This window comes from Rutidosis leptorrhynchoides, chromosome 3 (genome assembly GCF_046630445.1).
Source record: "Rutidosis leptorrhynchoides isolate AG116_Rl617_1_P2 chromosome 3, CSIRO_AGI_Rlap_v1, whole genome shotgun sequence".
NCBI classification, from domain to species: domain Eukaryota; kingdom Viridiplantae; phylum Streptophyta; class Magnoliopsida; order Asterales; family Asteraceae; genus Rutidosis; species Rutidosis leptorrhynchoides.
The window spans coordinates 457,081,209-457,098,877 of NC_092335.1; the positions used below are offsets into that span (position 1 = coordinate 457,081,209).

At 36.8% G+C, this 17,669-nt stretch overlaps 1 protein-coding gene across 1 annotated transcript; it reads left to right on the top strand.

Moving 5' to 3' along the window:
• The first annotated feature begins 16,273 nt into the window (after positions 1–16,273).
• On the top strand, positions 16,274–17,293 carry LOC139901590 (uncharacterized). The gene has a single exon (XM_071884284.1). It carries the CDS (start codon positions 16,274–16,276, stop codon positions 17,291–17,293), a length of 1,020 nt encoding a protein of 339 aa, XP_071740385.1.
• Positions 17,294–17,669: the final 376 nt, after the last annotated feature.

Consider the following 17,669-nt stretch of genomic DNA (forward strand, 5'->3'; position numbering starts at 1 on the left):
TTGGAAGTTTATGGTTTGAGAGCCGAGAAGTGATAATTTGAGTGTTTTACGATGTTCACGGCGCGTTTTTAGCAGTTTCCAGGCCACCGGGTGATTTTAGTTATGATATTATCAAGTTATAAGTAAAAAAGGGCGAGAATAGCTGATTTCTAATGTGCGCGCCGCGCATACGGTTGCGCACCGCGCGAACAGTGCAATTCCAGATCAGAGATTTTAACTTTATGGGCATCATATCTGTTTTGTATTATGCGCGCCGCGCATACGGTTGCGCACCGCGCGAACAGTGCAATTCCAGATCAGAGATTTTAACTTTATGGGCATCATATCTGTTTTGTATTATGCGCGCCGCGCAGATTTTTGCGCACCGCGCAAATTGGGCCGACCTGCTATTTTTAGGGTATTTAAAGGCTGCAGTTTTTATTTTGAAGGGTTATCTTTTGGCAGCCGATTTTTGGAGCTTAGAGGTGCGATTTTCTGCAACTTTTGGGGAATTCCAAGGTTCTTATAACGCTCCAATCATTACGATTTCAAGGATCGATCCAACCATTCTTCAAGATTTATCGTGTTAGGTTGATTCTTAATTATCCAAAGATGTTTTCTCTATTATTTATTACTTTGATTTTTATTGTTGCCATGATTATTGGCTAAGTTCTTTTATGCTTGTCTAGATTAATAACCTATGTATTGGATGCTATTTATCAGTTTATTATTCAATTTATGATGATTTGATGTTTGAATTAAAGAACCATTCTTATTGAAGCTAGACTTTTCGATTCAATTGGTTGTGTACTTGTTTGATAGGACGAGAGTTCATTAATTTAGTGCATTAATTTACAATTGGTTTGTCTTAATTGATTGTTTGCCTACTCGGAGACGAGGGTAAATTGAATTCAAAAGGCTAGACGAAATAGGGGTGAATTACACGCAACGAGAGTTGGTGTGATTGTGATTTAAGTCTTCATATCAGTTGAGCTGTTTAGTCACAATTAGGAAGTCTTAGGCTACGGGGAATTCCGTGTCGTGTAATCTTAATTGAAGTGTTTGCGCTGGGGAATTCCAGGTGAACCGATTAGATAATTCACATAAGTTAGATAATAAATGGGGCTTAATTTTAATGCATCCAATACTAGGTGAAAAAGGTTTAGACAAGCATTCGTTTCTCTAATTGTTTACAACTATCTTTATTTACTCTTTTGTTTGCTTTAAAGCTTAAACTAAAAACACCAAAAATATTGTTATTTCTTGTTATTAATTGAATCTATCTTGATTTGGCTAATCGTTAAATAGCCAACAAAACAAATTATCTTGTTATTCAATTTTCTAGATTAACTTAGTTTACTTTATTAGTTACAACCTTAATTTTCACGTCTTAAACTGTCCTTGGAACGAACTTGGATTTACCAACTTAATACTATTGCACGATCGGGTACACTGCCCTTAGTGTGTAGTAATCCTTTTAACCGGTATTTCCCATTATAAATTTATAGACGCGATTTTACACATCAAGTTTTTGGCGCCGCTGCCGGGGACAGTTGTGTCGAAAATTAAGTTTGTTTCTAATTGTTCTTAGTTAAGTTTATTAATTTTATTTTAATTCTAATTGAGTCGGTGCGTTTAATCGGTTTGTTAGCTGTGTTCTTGCAGTTACAGGTAGTGCATGCCACACACGCGTTCTTCAAGTTCTCCGATTTTAACACCATTTGACGAGCCTGAAAGAGAGTTTTTCAAAGCCTTAAGTCAAGAGCAACAATCTAAAGTGGATTCTTTACCGTCTTCGAGTGAAATAGTAGTCAATTTGTTCAGTAACGACGATATTGTGGTGCCCGAGACATCACCAGAAGTTAACTCAGAAGAAGATTCTTACGTTCCGTCTGACTTTTCCGATACTGAAGAAATGGCCGAAGAACCACCTCGTCCTCAGACTATGGCAGAAAAGTTGAAGGCCACCCGAGGAGGCCAAGGCAATTCGATTACTCAGCCGAATATTACTCAGCCTTTTCAAATTACAGGGCCGATCCTGAATTTGATTTCTTCTGATTGCCGATTCTATGGCAAAGATACCGAGGATGCTAACGAGCATCTTCGTAATTTTAATGATGTTTGTAACTTGTTTAAGCTACATGAGGTTGCCGACACTTCAATTAAGACAAGACTTTTCCCTTGGACTCTTAAGGGAGAAGCTAAGAGATGGTTAGATAAGCAACCAGAAGGTACGATTAAATCTTGGGAGACTTTGGAAGATAAGTTTTTGTCGAAGTTTTTCCCTGCATCTCGAGCTGCTCGACTTCAAGCAGATATTTCTCAATTTAGACAAAAGAACAGTGAGACATTGTTTGATGCTTGGGACCGTTTTGCTACTTTGTTACGCTCGTGCCCGCAACACGGGTTGAATGATTTACAGAAGGTTCAGATTTTCTACAAAGGTTGTGATATTCCTACGCGTCAGAGTATTGATCAAGCTGCAGGTGGTACGTTAATGGATAAGACTGAAGAAGAGGAGTTAGAGATCATTGAAAAGCAAGCTGCTTATTCTCATGAGTGGCATCAGGATCATGAATCTTACCCTTCAGCTTCAGTTAAGATAACAGAGACTACAGGTACAGGTGCTTATGATGATTTTGGGTCTTTCAGTGCTAAGTTGGATTCGTTTGGTAGGAATTTGGAGAAGATGAACAAGGATATTCATGGTATGAAGGTTGGTTGTGAATACTGTGGAGGTTTGCATCTGGGCAAAGATTGTGATGCGGGTTTGACTATGAATCAGAAAGAAGAGGTCAACTATATTAGTCAGCAGAATAACAATCAGTTTCAGGGACGTGCTCAGTTTAACAGGAATTTCAACAATCCTTATAATCCGCAAGGTAATCAGGGTTCGAGGTTCCAACCGGGTTCTAGTGGAGGATTTCAGCAGCAAGCTCCCGGGTATTTTCAGAAACCACAGGCCGAGGAGAAAAAGTCCAACCTTGAGGCTATGCTTGAGAAGTTAGTGATATCTCAGACTCAACTTGTTAACACTGTTAATCAGAACAATGAAAAGAATGACCAAATGTTTCGAAATCAACAAGCAGCTATTCATAATCTTGAACAGCAGATTGGTCAACTTGCTAATAAGAATAGTGAGAGGAAACCGGGGGAGTTACCGAGCAAGACGGACACTAACCCGAAAAACGGGCATGTTAATGCTATCACCACCCGAAGTGGTTTAGCATATGATCCACCGAGGAAGCCCGACGAGTATGATTTGAGGGTCCCGTTTGTTGATGATAGTGAGCCGGTTGTTGAAAGTGAACCGGAAGGGGAAAAGGAGCCGGAACAGGTGGCTGAAAAAGTTGTTAAGGAACCGGTTACTGTTGCTGCTAAACCGATAGTTAAAGAGTATCAACCACCGCTCCCATTCCCGAGGAAACAGCGTTTGGAGAAGCTAGAGGCCGAAAAGTCCAAGTTCATGGACTTGATTAAAAAAGTTAACATAAATATGCCTTTTATTGATGTTATTGCAGGTATGCCTAAGTATGCGAGGTTTCTCAAGGATTTGGTGACTAACAGGCAGAAGCTGGAGAACGTGTCTTCAGTCAGGTTGAATGCCGCATGCTCAGCGGTTGTTGCAAACAAGCTTCCCGAGAAGCTTGAGGATCCTGGAAGTTTTACCATTCCTTGTTTACTGGGTAATTTGGATTGTATGAGGGCTTTGGCGGATTTGGGGGCTAGCATTAACTTAATGCCTTATTCTATTTACTTAAAGCTAGACCCCGGGGAGTTAAAACCCACGTGCATGGCTGTTCAGCTAGCTGACCGCTCTATTAAATTCCCTCGAGGAATCATAGAGAATATGCTAGTTAAGACCGGGTCGTTAGTTTTTCCGGCGGATTTTGTGGTTTTGGATATGGAAGTGGATGAAAGGATTCCACTTATTTTGGGTCGGCCATTCTTAAATACTGCTAGGTGTATGATTGATGTGTATGGCCAAAAGCTGACCCTTAGGATAGATGATTTGAGTGCAACATTCTCAATCGACCATGCTTTAAAATACCCTGGCTACACTGATGATACATGTTATTTTCTTAACACTGTGAATGTCCAGTCTGAGTTTTTGCAGGAATTCCCAGAGTTACAGGGTTCAGGAGAATGCTCATTGGTTGAGATTGATGAGGAGTTGCAGGTTGAGGAGGTGGATCTTTTAACCACCTTGATGGAAAACGGCTATGAGCCGACTGAAGAGGAGTTCAAAGAACTCGAACGTGATGTTAATTACCGGAGCAAGTCTTCAATTGAAGAACCTCCCGAGCTTGAATTGAAGCCACTTCCAGATCATTTGGAATACGCTTACTTGCATGAGGAATCTAAGCTTCCGGTAATTATTTCTTCTTCTCTTTCAGCAGGTCAGAAAACTGAGCTTATTACCATGCTAAAGGCCCATAAACCGGCCATTGCATGGAAGATTCACGACATTAAGGGTATTAGTCCCTCCTATTGCACCCACAAAATTCTAATGGAGGATAACTCCAAACCTGTGGTGCAACGCCAAAGGAGGCTGAACCCGCACATGCAGGATGTCGTGAAGAAAGAAATCATTAAGCTCCTTGATGCAGGTCTGATTTACCCGATTTCTGACAGTCCATGGATTAGCCCGGTACACTGTGTACCTAAGAAAGGTGGTATGACTGTTACCACTAATGATAAAAATGAGTTAATTTCCACTCGGACTGTCACGGGGTGGCGTGTTTGTATCGACTACCGTAAGTTGAACGACGCCACACGTAAAGACCACTTCCCGCTACCTTTCATGGATCAAATGCTAGAGAGGTTGGCGGGAAACAGTTTCTATTGCTTTCTCGATGGTTTCTCGGGCTATTTTCAAATTCCTATATCGCCCGAGGACCAAGAGAAGACCACTTTCACGTGCCCGTATGGCACGTTCTCATATCGACGCATGCCCTTTGGCCTTTGCAATGCTCCGGCCACTTTTCAAAGGTGCATGATGGCCATATTCCATGACATGATCGAAGATTGCATGGAGGTGTTCATGGATGACTTCTCGGTCTTCGGTGACACTTTCGATTCATGCCTTCTTAATTTAGAACGGATGTTGGTCAGGTGCGAAAAATCTAATCTTGTGCTCAACTGGGAGAAGTGCCATTTCATGGTTCAAGGGGGCATCGTTCTCTGGCACAAGATTTCTAAAAACGGTATAGAGGTGGATCCCGCAAAGGTTACCGCTATTAAGAACCTTCCACCTCCTACCGATGTTAAGGGTGTTAGGAGTTTTCTCGGGCACGCCGGTTTTTACCGGCGATTCATTAAAGATTTTTCTAAGATTGCCAACCCGATGAATAAACTCCTTGAAAAGGACACCCCGTGGAACTTCTCCGACGAGTGCCAAAAGGCATTCGAGCTTTTGAAGGAGAAACTAATCAATGCACCAATCATAATTGCTCCGAATTGGTCCCTTCCGTTCGAGCTTATGTGCGATGCATCTGATTTCGCTGTTGGCTCAGTTTTGGGTCAAAGGGTCGAGAAGCATTTCTGACCCATTTACTATGCAGGCAAGACCTTGCAAGGAGCGCAATTAAATTATACTACCACTGAAAAAGAGCTCCTTGCGGTGGTCTTTTCGTTTGATAAGTTCCGGTCCTACTTAGTCTTGTCTAAGACTATTGTCTTTACGGACCATTCTGCTCTAAAGTACCTTTTTGCTAAACCGGATTCAAAACCCCGACTTCTTAGATGGATCTTGCTTTTGCAAGAATTTGATGTTGAGATCCGGGACAAAAAGGGTGTCGAGAACTTAGCGGCCGATCACCTTTCACGTCTTGAGAACCCCTCCCGTGAGGTTCTCGATGAGACTACTATTCATGATGATTTTCCCGATGAATATCTCATGAAGGTGGAAGAGTGTGAAGACCCTTGGTTCGTTGATTTTGCGAATTACTTGGTTGGTGGATTCTTAGAGAAGGGTTGGTCACATCATAAACGTAAGAAGTTCTTTAGTGACCTTAAGTATTATTTTTGGGAGGACCCTTATCTCTTTAGGCGGTGTTCCGATGGAATGATCCGCCGGTGTGTTTCGGGAGAAGAGTGCGAGCGCATTCTTGTCCAATGTCATTCTGGTCCGACATGTGGGCATTATGGTCCCCAAGTTACGGGGCGAAAAGTCTTTGAGGCCGGTTTTTATTGGCCTACTATCTTCAAGGATGCCCACCGGATTTGTCAATCGTGTGATGCTTGTCAACGGGCGGGCCAAATCACCCAACGAGACGAGATGCCTCAAAATGTCATCCAAGTTTGTGAGGTTTTTGATATTTGGGGGATTGATTTCATGGGCCCGTTTCCAAAGTCGAATAATAAGCTCTACATTCTTGTCGCTATTGATTATGTATCAAAATGGGTTGAAGCACAAGCTTTGCCCACTAATGATGCAAGGGTTGTAGTGTCGTTCTTAAAACAGCTCTTTTCTCGGTTTGGTGCCCCGAAAGCTTTGATTAGTGATCTGGTAACTCACTTTTGTAACGCCCAACTTGAAAAGGTGTTGAAGCGATATGGGGTAACCCATAGAGTTTCGACATCTTACCATCCTCAAACGAACGGGCAAGTCGAAAATACCAACCGAGCTTTGAAGAGAATTCTTGAGAAAACTATTGGTTCTAATCCTAAGGAGTGGTCGTTTAAACTCGATGATGCCTTATGGGCATTTAGAACGGCGTACAAAACGCCAACTGGAACCACTCCTTTTAGGTTACTTTATGGGAAAGCGTGTCATCTCCCGGTGGAGATTGAACACAAGTCTTTTTGGGCTCTAAAGACGAGCAATCTTGATCTAAAGGAGGCGGGTCGCCTTCGGTTGAGTCAATTGAACGAGTTAGAAGAGCTAAGGCTCGATGCGTATGAGAACTCGTTGATTAGTAAGGAAAGGTCAAAGAAGTGGCACGATAGTCGTTTGAAAGATCCTAAAGAATTTAAGGAAGGAGATCGTGTACTTCTTTTTAATTCGAGGTTTAAGTTGTTTCCCGGAAAGTTGAAATCAAAATGGTCGGGACCTTTTGTTGTTCGAAAGGTTTATTCTCATGGAGCGGTTGATTTGGTAAATTCAAAGGGAGAAGAGTTCAAGGTTAACGGTCATCGATTGAAACACTATGTCGATGGACCGCAAGAGGTGGATGATGAGATTAAACTCATCTTTACCTCAAACGTTGCGTGATAATCTTTGGTAATTTTGTTGTTGTAAATTTTGTAAATTATTTTTGTAGTTTGCGTTTTTATGCTTGAAACAGGTACAATATGATCTACGGTAAAGTATTGGCACAAGGGAATGAAAGTTGGTTTACAATTAGATAGTTGTAAACAATTAGAGAAACGGTAAAGTATGCTTGTCTATGGTAAACAATTAGTTGGTTTTGTTTGAAATGAAAGTTAGTGCTAATTTGAAAACATGCTCTTATGTGTTGTTTAATTGGAAAAGGTGAATTACTAAAGTAAGAGGTTGTTTGCGAGGTTATGCTTAGCTAACACTAACTTTTGAGTTTTTGTGGTTGTTTTGTGGTTTAAAATTATGAATGCAGGGACAAACTAAACGTTCTAGAACGGGTCCAAGTACTTCGGAACAACCACCTCAAGAGGATCCAAGGGATTGGATCAAGTTTGTTAGGAATGAATATCCCACCGAGTTTTCAAGGGTTGATAGAAGAGTTATTGGGTTGACTTGGTATTTTGAGTGGAGCTTCCTTGAGGAAGCCGAATGTCATAGGGATTTTGAGCGGTTATTGATGGTTTCTTCCAACAACACGAATCTCCGCCCTTGGGAGAGAGTGTTTTCGCTTAATGACGATATTTATCCGGTTTTGGTTAAAGAATTCTTCTCTTCGTTAGCGGTTTCGGGTTCACGAAACCCACTTGAACGTACTTATATGCAGTTTCGTCTTGGAGGTAAAAATCAATCGTTAAGTCGGGCTCAAGTGGCAAAAGCTTTGGATTTATATCCGGAGTTAGATGATATACGACTTAAAAATTATTTAGCAAGAACCGAATACTACAAGCAAGAACCGTTTGATGATAATGCGTTTTGGGGAAGTATAACCGGGGGTGAACAATTCAATGCGGGACGAGTTGTGTATGAAAGAATAAAGCTTCCGTTTGATAGGTTGTTACAGAGGTTGATTGCAACTACCTTTAACGCGCGGGTGAATGGTAACGAGAAACCAAATAAGAAGGATCTTTGGTTCATGGATCAAATTAAGTGAAAGAAACATACCGATATCGTTGGTTCTATCGGTTCTTATTTGAGTAAGTGTGCGAATGAGACGGCGAGTGGTAAGAAGCTTCTTGGGTGTCATTACATTACTAAGTTTGCAAAAGCTTTGAATGTTGATTTGAGTCTGTTGGTTCCGACGGATCAGGGTATGCCTGTTTTTGGGTCGTTGTTCTACACGAATGGGAAAATTTTGATGCCCGGTTTTAATAATCGTTTGGTCTTGTATCGGGAGCCCGTAGGTACTAGTGCAGCGGGTACAAGTGCAGCTGGGGCTGCAGGGGGTTCAGCGTCGGGCCCGAGCGCGGGTTCGTCGGCAGGTGCATATGTTGCGGGTTCTTGGCACCCAAGTCAGCAAAGTTGGGATAGTTTGGTTAGCAGTGTGAGTCAAATACGGTTGGATTATGGTGATCTTTCAGGACATTTGGAGAACCATGTGGTTCAGTATGGTATTGATCGTTCGGATAACATAGACTTTCAAGAAGAGGTGCGTAGGCATCATTCAGCGATTGAGCGACATAATACCGACGTTAGTACGCATAATGATCGAATGTGGCAAAGTCAGCAACGCATGGAGGATAGGATGAATGAGTCGGTTCACGACCAGCGGTGGTTAGCATACGGTAATGACTGGCAACGTCATAACGATCGCCTCTATTACCATGATCCAGAGAATTATTTTGGTACCATTGCTCAACAACCAGTTTACTATCGAAGTGAAGTTAGGCCTCGAGTTGAGGCCCCCATTTATGATGAGAGGGAGAGATTGCAAGATGCACAGCGCAGATATGAGCAGCAGTACCCGTACGACAGCTGGCCGTATGATGGGTTTCAGTGATGAGGGCCTGCGTGCCCGTAGATCTTGTTGTATTTGTTTTAGACTATTTTCATTTCGATTTGGTTGTACTTGACTATTTTTATTTTTCGTATGATGTACTTTGAGACCTATTAAGGGCAAGGCGTTTCGGTACCGGGTGGTACCACCTTGCCCATTTATGTATTTGGTGTGTTTTTTTTTCTTTTTCATAGGTTGTTGGTGAAACAGTTTTTCAAGTCTGGCATTAAGTTCAGCAAAACTACCTGAGTGATGATATTGGTGTGAGGATCGGGAATGGACGATGTTCTTATGCTGGCAGTCAGTTCAGCGCCATCTGTCACTGTCATTCCACGATCTGTGGTTATGCTCGATAAGTTTTTATTTTTCTTACCCTTTTGATTTTAATCCATTTTTGATCTCAAGTGATGGGGACATTACTTGATCTCAAGTGTGGGGTGGGGGATGTAAAATCTCTCGGGTTGGTTATTAATAGAATCATCATTATTTTGGTTTTGATATTTAAAGGACTTGACGTTTCACGGGGTTTTGGTCGTAAAAAAAAAATTGAAAAATTTAGGGAAAAATAAAAAAAAATGAAAAATTAGTTAGTGAAAAGAAAAAAAAAATATAAAATCTAGTCAAAAATTCGACCAAAACCCTTGTTTAAGTATGGATTGGTATTTATATTTAATGATGTTTAAAGAAGCCAAAGTTGTTTTACATGTTCATTACCATTGAACATGAAATCCTACTAGTTCGGGGAACTAAATAGTAGGTCACCTGTACCAAAACGGGTGTAAACCGTGAGAGAGCGGTGATTGCATAGCGTGATTGTGACCGAATCACGTGCCAGATCAAAAAACTTTTGGTTACTTGGTATAGCAGACTTCCGAAACTATATCATTTTATTATTACATCATCTAATGGTGTGATACTGTGGGAAGAGGAGCCTTGAGCTTCACCAGTGCTGTCCTTTTTAGGAGCAATAGCTACGTGCTTGTGTTTGCTTATTAGACAACACAACCCATAGTCAAAAGCTATGGAACCCGAAGGTTTTCGGGATTTATCGAGAGTAAAGTCTTCCGAAAGTGCTTCAAAACCGGTGTCAATTGAAATAGATTGGCACTTCCGAGTGACTCAGATCCACTCATTAAGGAAGTAAAGTCTTCCGACCGTTCTACTTGGTACGTATACCTCTTAAGCGTGCCATTTCATTACCCATCATATCACGATGAGGTACCGTTAGAGGAGAAAGTCTTGAACTTTCAAAACATGTTCATTATTTTGAATGTGAAAGCCTACATGAACATAATAGTTCATACGTAGGTCACTTGTACAAAAACGGGTGTCAACCGTATGAACGGTGATTGGATCGTGTGGTCGAAGCCGGGCCATACGCTAGATCGAAAACTTTATAGGGCGGTCTTCATTGTTTCTCCTAACAAGGACAATGTATGCGCTCGACCACCTTTTATGACCATACAGGATGTATCCATTCCATCCTAAAGGGAGTCAAGTCTCCCGAACGACACACTTGCTGATTCATTTCAGAAGTTGTAGTCCAGACCAGTTGTAGGGTGACGAAAAGTCTTGAAAAGTCATTGCTAAAATCGACTGAAAATCTACCAGGCCTCAACATCAAACAGGGAAACTGGTAGTCGAAGCTTATCTCAATGAGGGAGATTTGCTAGCTTAATGGGAAGCGCACCATGATACACAAAATGTCAGTGATTGATCAGATTCCCAGTGGATAACCTCCGGAAAGGTAAGATATCAGCTTTTAAGCCTGATGAACCTCAATCTTTATGGTTGACTTAACGGATTAGACGGTTACCTCATAACCATCGATGATATCCGGACGTAATGTGTATCCTCCTAAGCACATTATTTTCTACCGACATCTCGCGATGTTAGGTACTGTGGGAGGCATTGGCTTGACCAATTGCGGGGTAGCCCGTACGGTTCTTTGGTTCGTTGGTTTCACCTTCTCGGCTCATGATTTTCATTTGTATCCCTTGTTTCACATATTTGAAGACGTTATCAGGTTCGAGATCCTCTACATTTATTTGGATTATATATTTGGTACATTTGTTCAAGTTATCATTATAGTGCCGATTGCTTTATTTGGGGATTTTTTGGAGATTTTGGGGATTACAAGTGGAAGTCATGTTGTTATTATGTTCTTATTAAACCGTGCCCACGCTAGTTGTCTTTTTGGTTCATGTTCGTTGGTTCTTCTTACGCTTATGAAGGCGTTATTATTGAGTTGAAGATTATTTTCGAGTCGACTTTGCTTGAGGACAAGCAAGACTCTAGTGTGGGGTGATTTGATATTGCCCATTTTTCATACATTTATCATGGCAATATCTTTCATTTTTGGTCCTTCGGATACGGTTTTTAGCTATTATTCACGAGTATTTGGAAGTTTATGGTTTGAGAGCCGAGAAGTGATAATTTGAGTGTTTTACGATGTTCACGACGCGTTTTTAGCAGTTTCCAGGCCACCGGGTGATTTTGGTTATGATATTATCAAGTTATAAGTAAAAAAGGGCGAGAATAGCTGATTTCTAATGTGCGCGCCGCGCATACGGTTGCGCACCGCGCGAACAGTGCAATTCCAGATCAGAGATTTTAACTTTACGGGCATCATATATGTTTTGTATTATGCGTGCCGCGCAGATTTTTGCGCACCGCGCAAATTGGGCCGACCTGCTATTTTTAGGGTATTTAAAGGCTGCAGTTTTTATTTTGAAGGGTTATCTTTTGGCAGCCGATTTTTGGAGCTTAGAGGTGCGATTTTTTTGCAACTTTTGGGGAATTCCAAGGTTCTTATAACGCTCCAATCATTACGATTTCAAGGATCGATCCAACCATTCTTCAAGATTTATCGTGTTAGGTTGATTCTTAATTATCCAAAGATGTTTTCTCTATTATTTATTACTTTGATTTTTATTGTTGCCATGATTATTGGCTAAGTTCTTTTATGCTTGTCTAGATTAATAACCTATGTATTGGATGCTATTTATCAGTTTATTATTCAATTTATGATGATTTGATGTTTGAATTAAAGAACCATTCTTATTGAAGCTAGACTTTTCGATTCAATTGGTTGTGTACTTGTTTGATAGGACGAGAGTTCATTAATTTAGTGCATTAATTTACAATTGGTTTGTCTTAATTGATTGTTTGCCTACTCGGAGACGAGGGTAAATTGAATTCAAAAGGCTAGACGAAATAGGGGTGAATTACACGCAACGAGAGTTGGTGTGATTGTGATTTAAGTCTTCATATCAGTTGAGCTGTTTAGTCACAATTAGGAAGTCTTAGGCTACGGGGAATTCCGTGTCGTGTAATCTTAATTGAAGTGTTTGCGCTGGGGAATTCCAGGTGAACCGATTAGATAATTCACATAAGTTAGATAATAACTGGGGCTTAATTTTAATGCATCCAATACTAGGTGAAAAAGGTCTAGACAAGCATTCGTTTCTCTAATTGTTTACAACTATCTTTATTTACTCTTTTGTTTGCTTTAAAGCTTAAACTAAAAACACCAAAAATATTGTTATTTCTTGTTATTAATTGAATCTATCTTGATTTGGCTAATCGTTAAATAGCCAACAAAACAAATTATCTTGTTATTCAATTTTCTAGATTAACTTAGTTTACTTTATTAGTTACAACCTTAATTTTCACGTCTTAAACTGTCCTTGGAACGAACTTGGATTTACCAACTTAATACTATTGCACGATCGGGTACACTGCCCTTAGTGTGTAGTAATCCTTTTAACCGGTATTTCCCATTATAAATTTATAGACGCGATTTTACACATCAATAATATATCCTACTATAATTGACTTAATAATAATCTTGATGAACTCAACGACTCGAATGCAACGTCTTTTGAAATATGTCATGAATGACTCCAAGTAATATCTCTAAAATGAGCAAATGCACAGCGGAAGATTTCTTTCGTACCTGAGAATAAACATGCTTTAAAGTGTCAACCAAAAGGTTGGTGAGTTCATTAGTTTATCATAATCATTCATTTTCATCATTTTAATAGACCACAAGAATTTCATTTTCAGCTCTCATAAATATACTTCCCATGCATAGAGACAAAAATAATCATTCATATGGTGAACACCTGGTAACCGAAATTAACAAGATGCATATAAGAATATCCCCTATCATTCCGGGAAATCCTTCGGACATGATAAAAACAACATCGAAGTACTAAAGCATTCGGTACTTTGGATGGGGTTCGTTAGGTCCAATAGATCTATCTTTAGGATTTGCGTCAATTAGTAGATCGGTTTACTAATTCTTAGGTTACCAAGCAAAAAGGGGCATATTCGGCTTCGATCATTCAACCATATAATGTAGTTTCGATGTAAAACATTTATAAAAATAGCGCATGTATTCTCAGTCCCAAAAATATATATTGCAAAAGCATTTAGAAAGGGAGCAAATGAAACTCACCTAATGTATTTTGTAGTAAAAATACATATGACTATATTGAATAATGTAGGGTTGGCCTCGAATTCACGAACCTATAACATTTGTATATTTATTATTATACATAATTGTAGTCGAACAAGTATATATATAATTTATTAGTTATATAATTTTTATATTAATAATATATATGTTTCATATATTCGTTTTGTACATTAAAATTTTAAATTTTGTTATGTTATATGTATTAAATATATTTATATATATAAATATCTTTTATTTGTTAAAGTAGTATTTTAATATAATATTTTAAGTGCTAACCATAATAATTTTGATAATACTGACTCTTTTAATAGTATTAATAACTTTAATAATAATGTCAACACAAATAACAAAAATGGTAATGGTAATAATAATAATAGTAATTATGTTAATAATAATAATACTAATAATTATAATTAATACAAATTCTAATACTCATGATAATAATAATAAGTTTTTTTTATTACTTTCATAATACTAATGATAATAATAATCATAATCATAATAATGATCATAACACTTAAAATGATAAGGTTACTACTAATATTAATATGATTACTACTTATAATAATAATAATGATAATAATTATAATACTTATACATGTGATAATAATAATAATGTTTATATCATTAATGATAACAATAATAATGATAACACTAACAATCATAATAATAATAATAATAATAATAATAATAATAATAATAATAATAATAATAATAATAATAATAATAATAGTTATAATAGTTATAAAAAGAAAACTACCTCATAAAAACGGATTCTAAAAAAAAATAGCCCACTGTAGGGCTCGAACCCTAGACCACTCGCTTAACCCGAAAGCCCCTTAACCATTCCGCCATACTTGCTTTTCTGTTTATATTTGAATTCCTTTTATATTTAATATATTTTCTGTTTACTTTCTTCTTTCTTCTTCACAATTAGTTTACCAGTCGACCCACGATCTATTCCATCACAAATCAGTTTGTAAACTTATTAGATTATTTATTAGAAGTAGGAATAATCATTGATATCGTTTGTATTTATAGATAACGAAGATTAAAATAAAAAAATATACCTGTTGTGCTTGTTCGCGACTGCCATTACAAAAAAAAAATGCTTTTCGATTTTTAACACCTATTGGACTATGATTTTAACTTGAAATAGTTTTCTAAATATCTATAGAAACTAATGGAATCGTTAATTAATTCGAAATCTCAAAAACAAACTCGAATTTGATCTTTGTTCAACTATTTGACTTTTGAAACCAAAAGTTTGACCCCAAAATTTGTATTTGTTTGAAAGAATTAGAAATTGAAGTTTTTCAGAAAGATTGAGTAAAAGCTTACTATCAAGACTGCATTTACAGAATTTGAATTTGTTTTCGAATCGAACCTTTCAAAATTTGGAACCACGAACAGAGCAGTGAGCTGTTCTTTGTTTTTTTTAAAGCCTTTCTCTTGTTAATCTCACTGTCAGTAGGAAGTACATATATAATATGATGATAGTTTAATACAATTTGTAATGTTAATTGAGAAAGACATGTTACAATTTGGGGACAAGAATTATTCGATCAGGAACTTGACAAATATAACTAGTTCGATTAAATTCCACAAATGGTACGAATTTGATTATGATGGGTAACAGATTAGGAATAGAAACAAAAATCAAATAAAGGTTGAATACGATTTAAAGTTGATCAAATCCCTGATTTTGTGGATTAAATATAAACAAATAATAATAAAAAGAATTCTTTTAATAATAATGATTATTAATAATAATATTAATAATTAATAATAATAATAATAATGTTAAAAATGATATTATTAATAATAATAATTATAAAGAATAAAATTATTTTAATTTCATAATATTACTAAAAGTAAATGTACTAATAATAATAGAAGTAATGATAAAAAAAATATAATTATAATGATAATAAGAATCTTACATGAAAATAATAACTTTTAGTAATAATAATAAAATCATAAAAATGATTATAATTTACTACTAATTATAATGATATTAATAATATTAATAATTGTATTATTTTCTAATAATAATAATAACACTAGTATATCAAATCACATGTATTAAATTTTATTTCTACATATAACATTCATAATAGATTCTGATATTTAATATTAGTATTTATTTTGATGAAAGTAATACTTTCATTTTTATTATTATGTTTCAACTTGTAATTACATTAACAATTTATTAACTATAATATTTAATAGTTATATAACATGTATAACATATATTTAATATTTAATATCTATACCTTTCAATATATATTTATATACTAGTAATAGTAATAGTCTTTTTAATAATATTATTAATAATACTACTCACTAAAAACACTAGTAATGATGATAATATTAATTTAACAATTATATTCAAACTTGTAATTAATTTTATTACATTACCATTTATTATATAATATCTATAATTTATTAAATCTTTAATATTTGTTAATTATGTTTATATATTTACATTACAATATTTCTTATGTATAGAATCCATATATATTTACATATTTATTTACACACCATTGTTCGTGAATCGTCGGGAATAGTCACAAGGTTATTGTATATATGAAAACAGTTCAAAATTTTCAAGACTCAACAATACAGACTTTGCTTAACGTGTCGAAAACATATAAAGATTTAGTTTAAATTTGATCGAAAATTCCCGGGTCGTCACATCCAAGAGTCGAAAATGTCTAAGTTACTTTTATTTCGATTAAAATCTATTTGGGGTAATAGCCAATTTGACTATGCGGTTACGCTGTCTCGGGGTTTTTTTGGGGGTATTATATCGATATGGGATCCGTTAGCTTTTGTAAAAGAATGTATTTGGTGCGATGATAATTTTCTGATCATAAAAGGCCGATGGATTAGAGAAGAGGTAGATGTGTTTATGGTTAATGTATATGCTCCCCAATCTATTGTTGACAAAGTTGCATTTTGGAACAAATTATCTCTGTTTAAGGCTTCAAATGTTGGTGATTATATCTTGTTCGGAGACTGGAATGTTGTTCGTTTGGAATCCGAACGTTGTGGATCAGAATTTTATCCGATTGATGCACAGTTCTTTAATGATTTTATTGTTCAGAATTCACTATATAAGATACCTTTAGGTGGTCTTCAGTTTACATATCGGAATAAGGCTGAAAATAAAATGAGTAAACTCGATCGATTTTTTGTTACAAATAATGTGCTTTCGGTAGTTGATGAATTGAAAGGTATCGTCATGCCTCGGGGTAGTTCAGACCATTCTCCCGTTTCTATTTTCCAAGAAAAGGTTGATTTTGGACCGACTTACTTGAAAGTGTTTGCATCGTGGTTCGATAGGGCGGATTTTGAAGATACGGTAAGAAATGCTTGGGCAGTTATCAATGTTGATCAAAATCTGCCTTTCGTTTGTAAAATGAGAAGATTAAAAGGTAGACTCAAAACTTGGATCCTAAATGCTAGGCTACATGAAGCTAGCAGGCTAAAGGAAGCGATTGCTAAGATTGAAGAGATCGATGTTATGATAGATTCGGGTACAGCTACAAACGATGATGTTAGTGAACACAACTTTTTGTGTAATAAACGTGACGAGCTATCTAAGTTAAAATCTCTTGATCTTTTACAAAAGTCTCGAATTAAATGGGATATTGAGGGGACAAAAACTCTAAATTCTTTCACAATTCATTTAAACATAAACGTTTTCAACAACATCTCCAAGGTTTAATGGTGGATGGTACGTGGGTGTCCAACCCAACTGATATCAAGAACAAGTTTTTTGAGTTTTTCAAAAACAAGTTTGAGGAGTCAAACTCAAGTGCTCAATTTGTTAACATTTGTCATACCCCCAAATAGGGCCGGGAAATATGACTTCACAATATCACAACACAAGTTTGTATAAACGAGAACGACTCTAAATGAGACGTTTTAATTAAAACCAATGTATTAAAGCAGCGGAAAGTATTAATTCATTACATCAAATATTTTAATGCAATAATATGAATGTAATTATGCGGACTCCAAAAGCAGCAAAGTCCAACTAGCAAATAATCTTTAGCAATCTTCACCTGAGACAAAACATGCTTAAAGTGTCAACCAAAAAT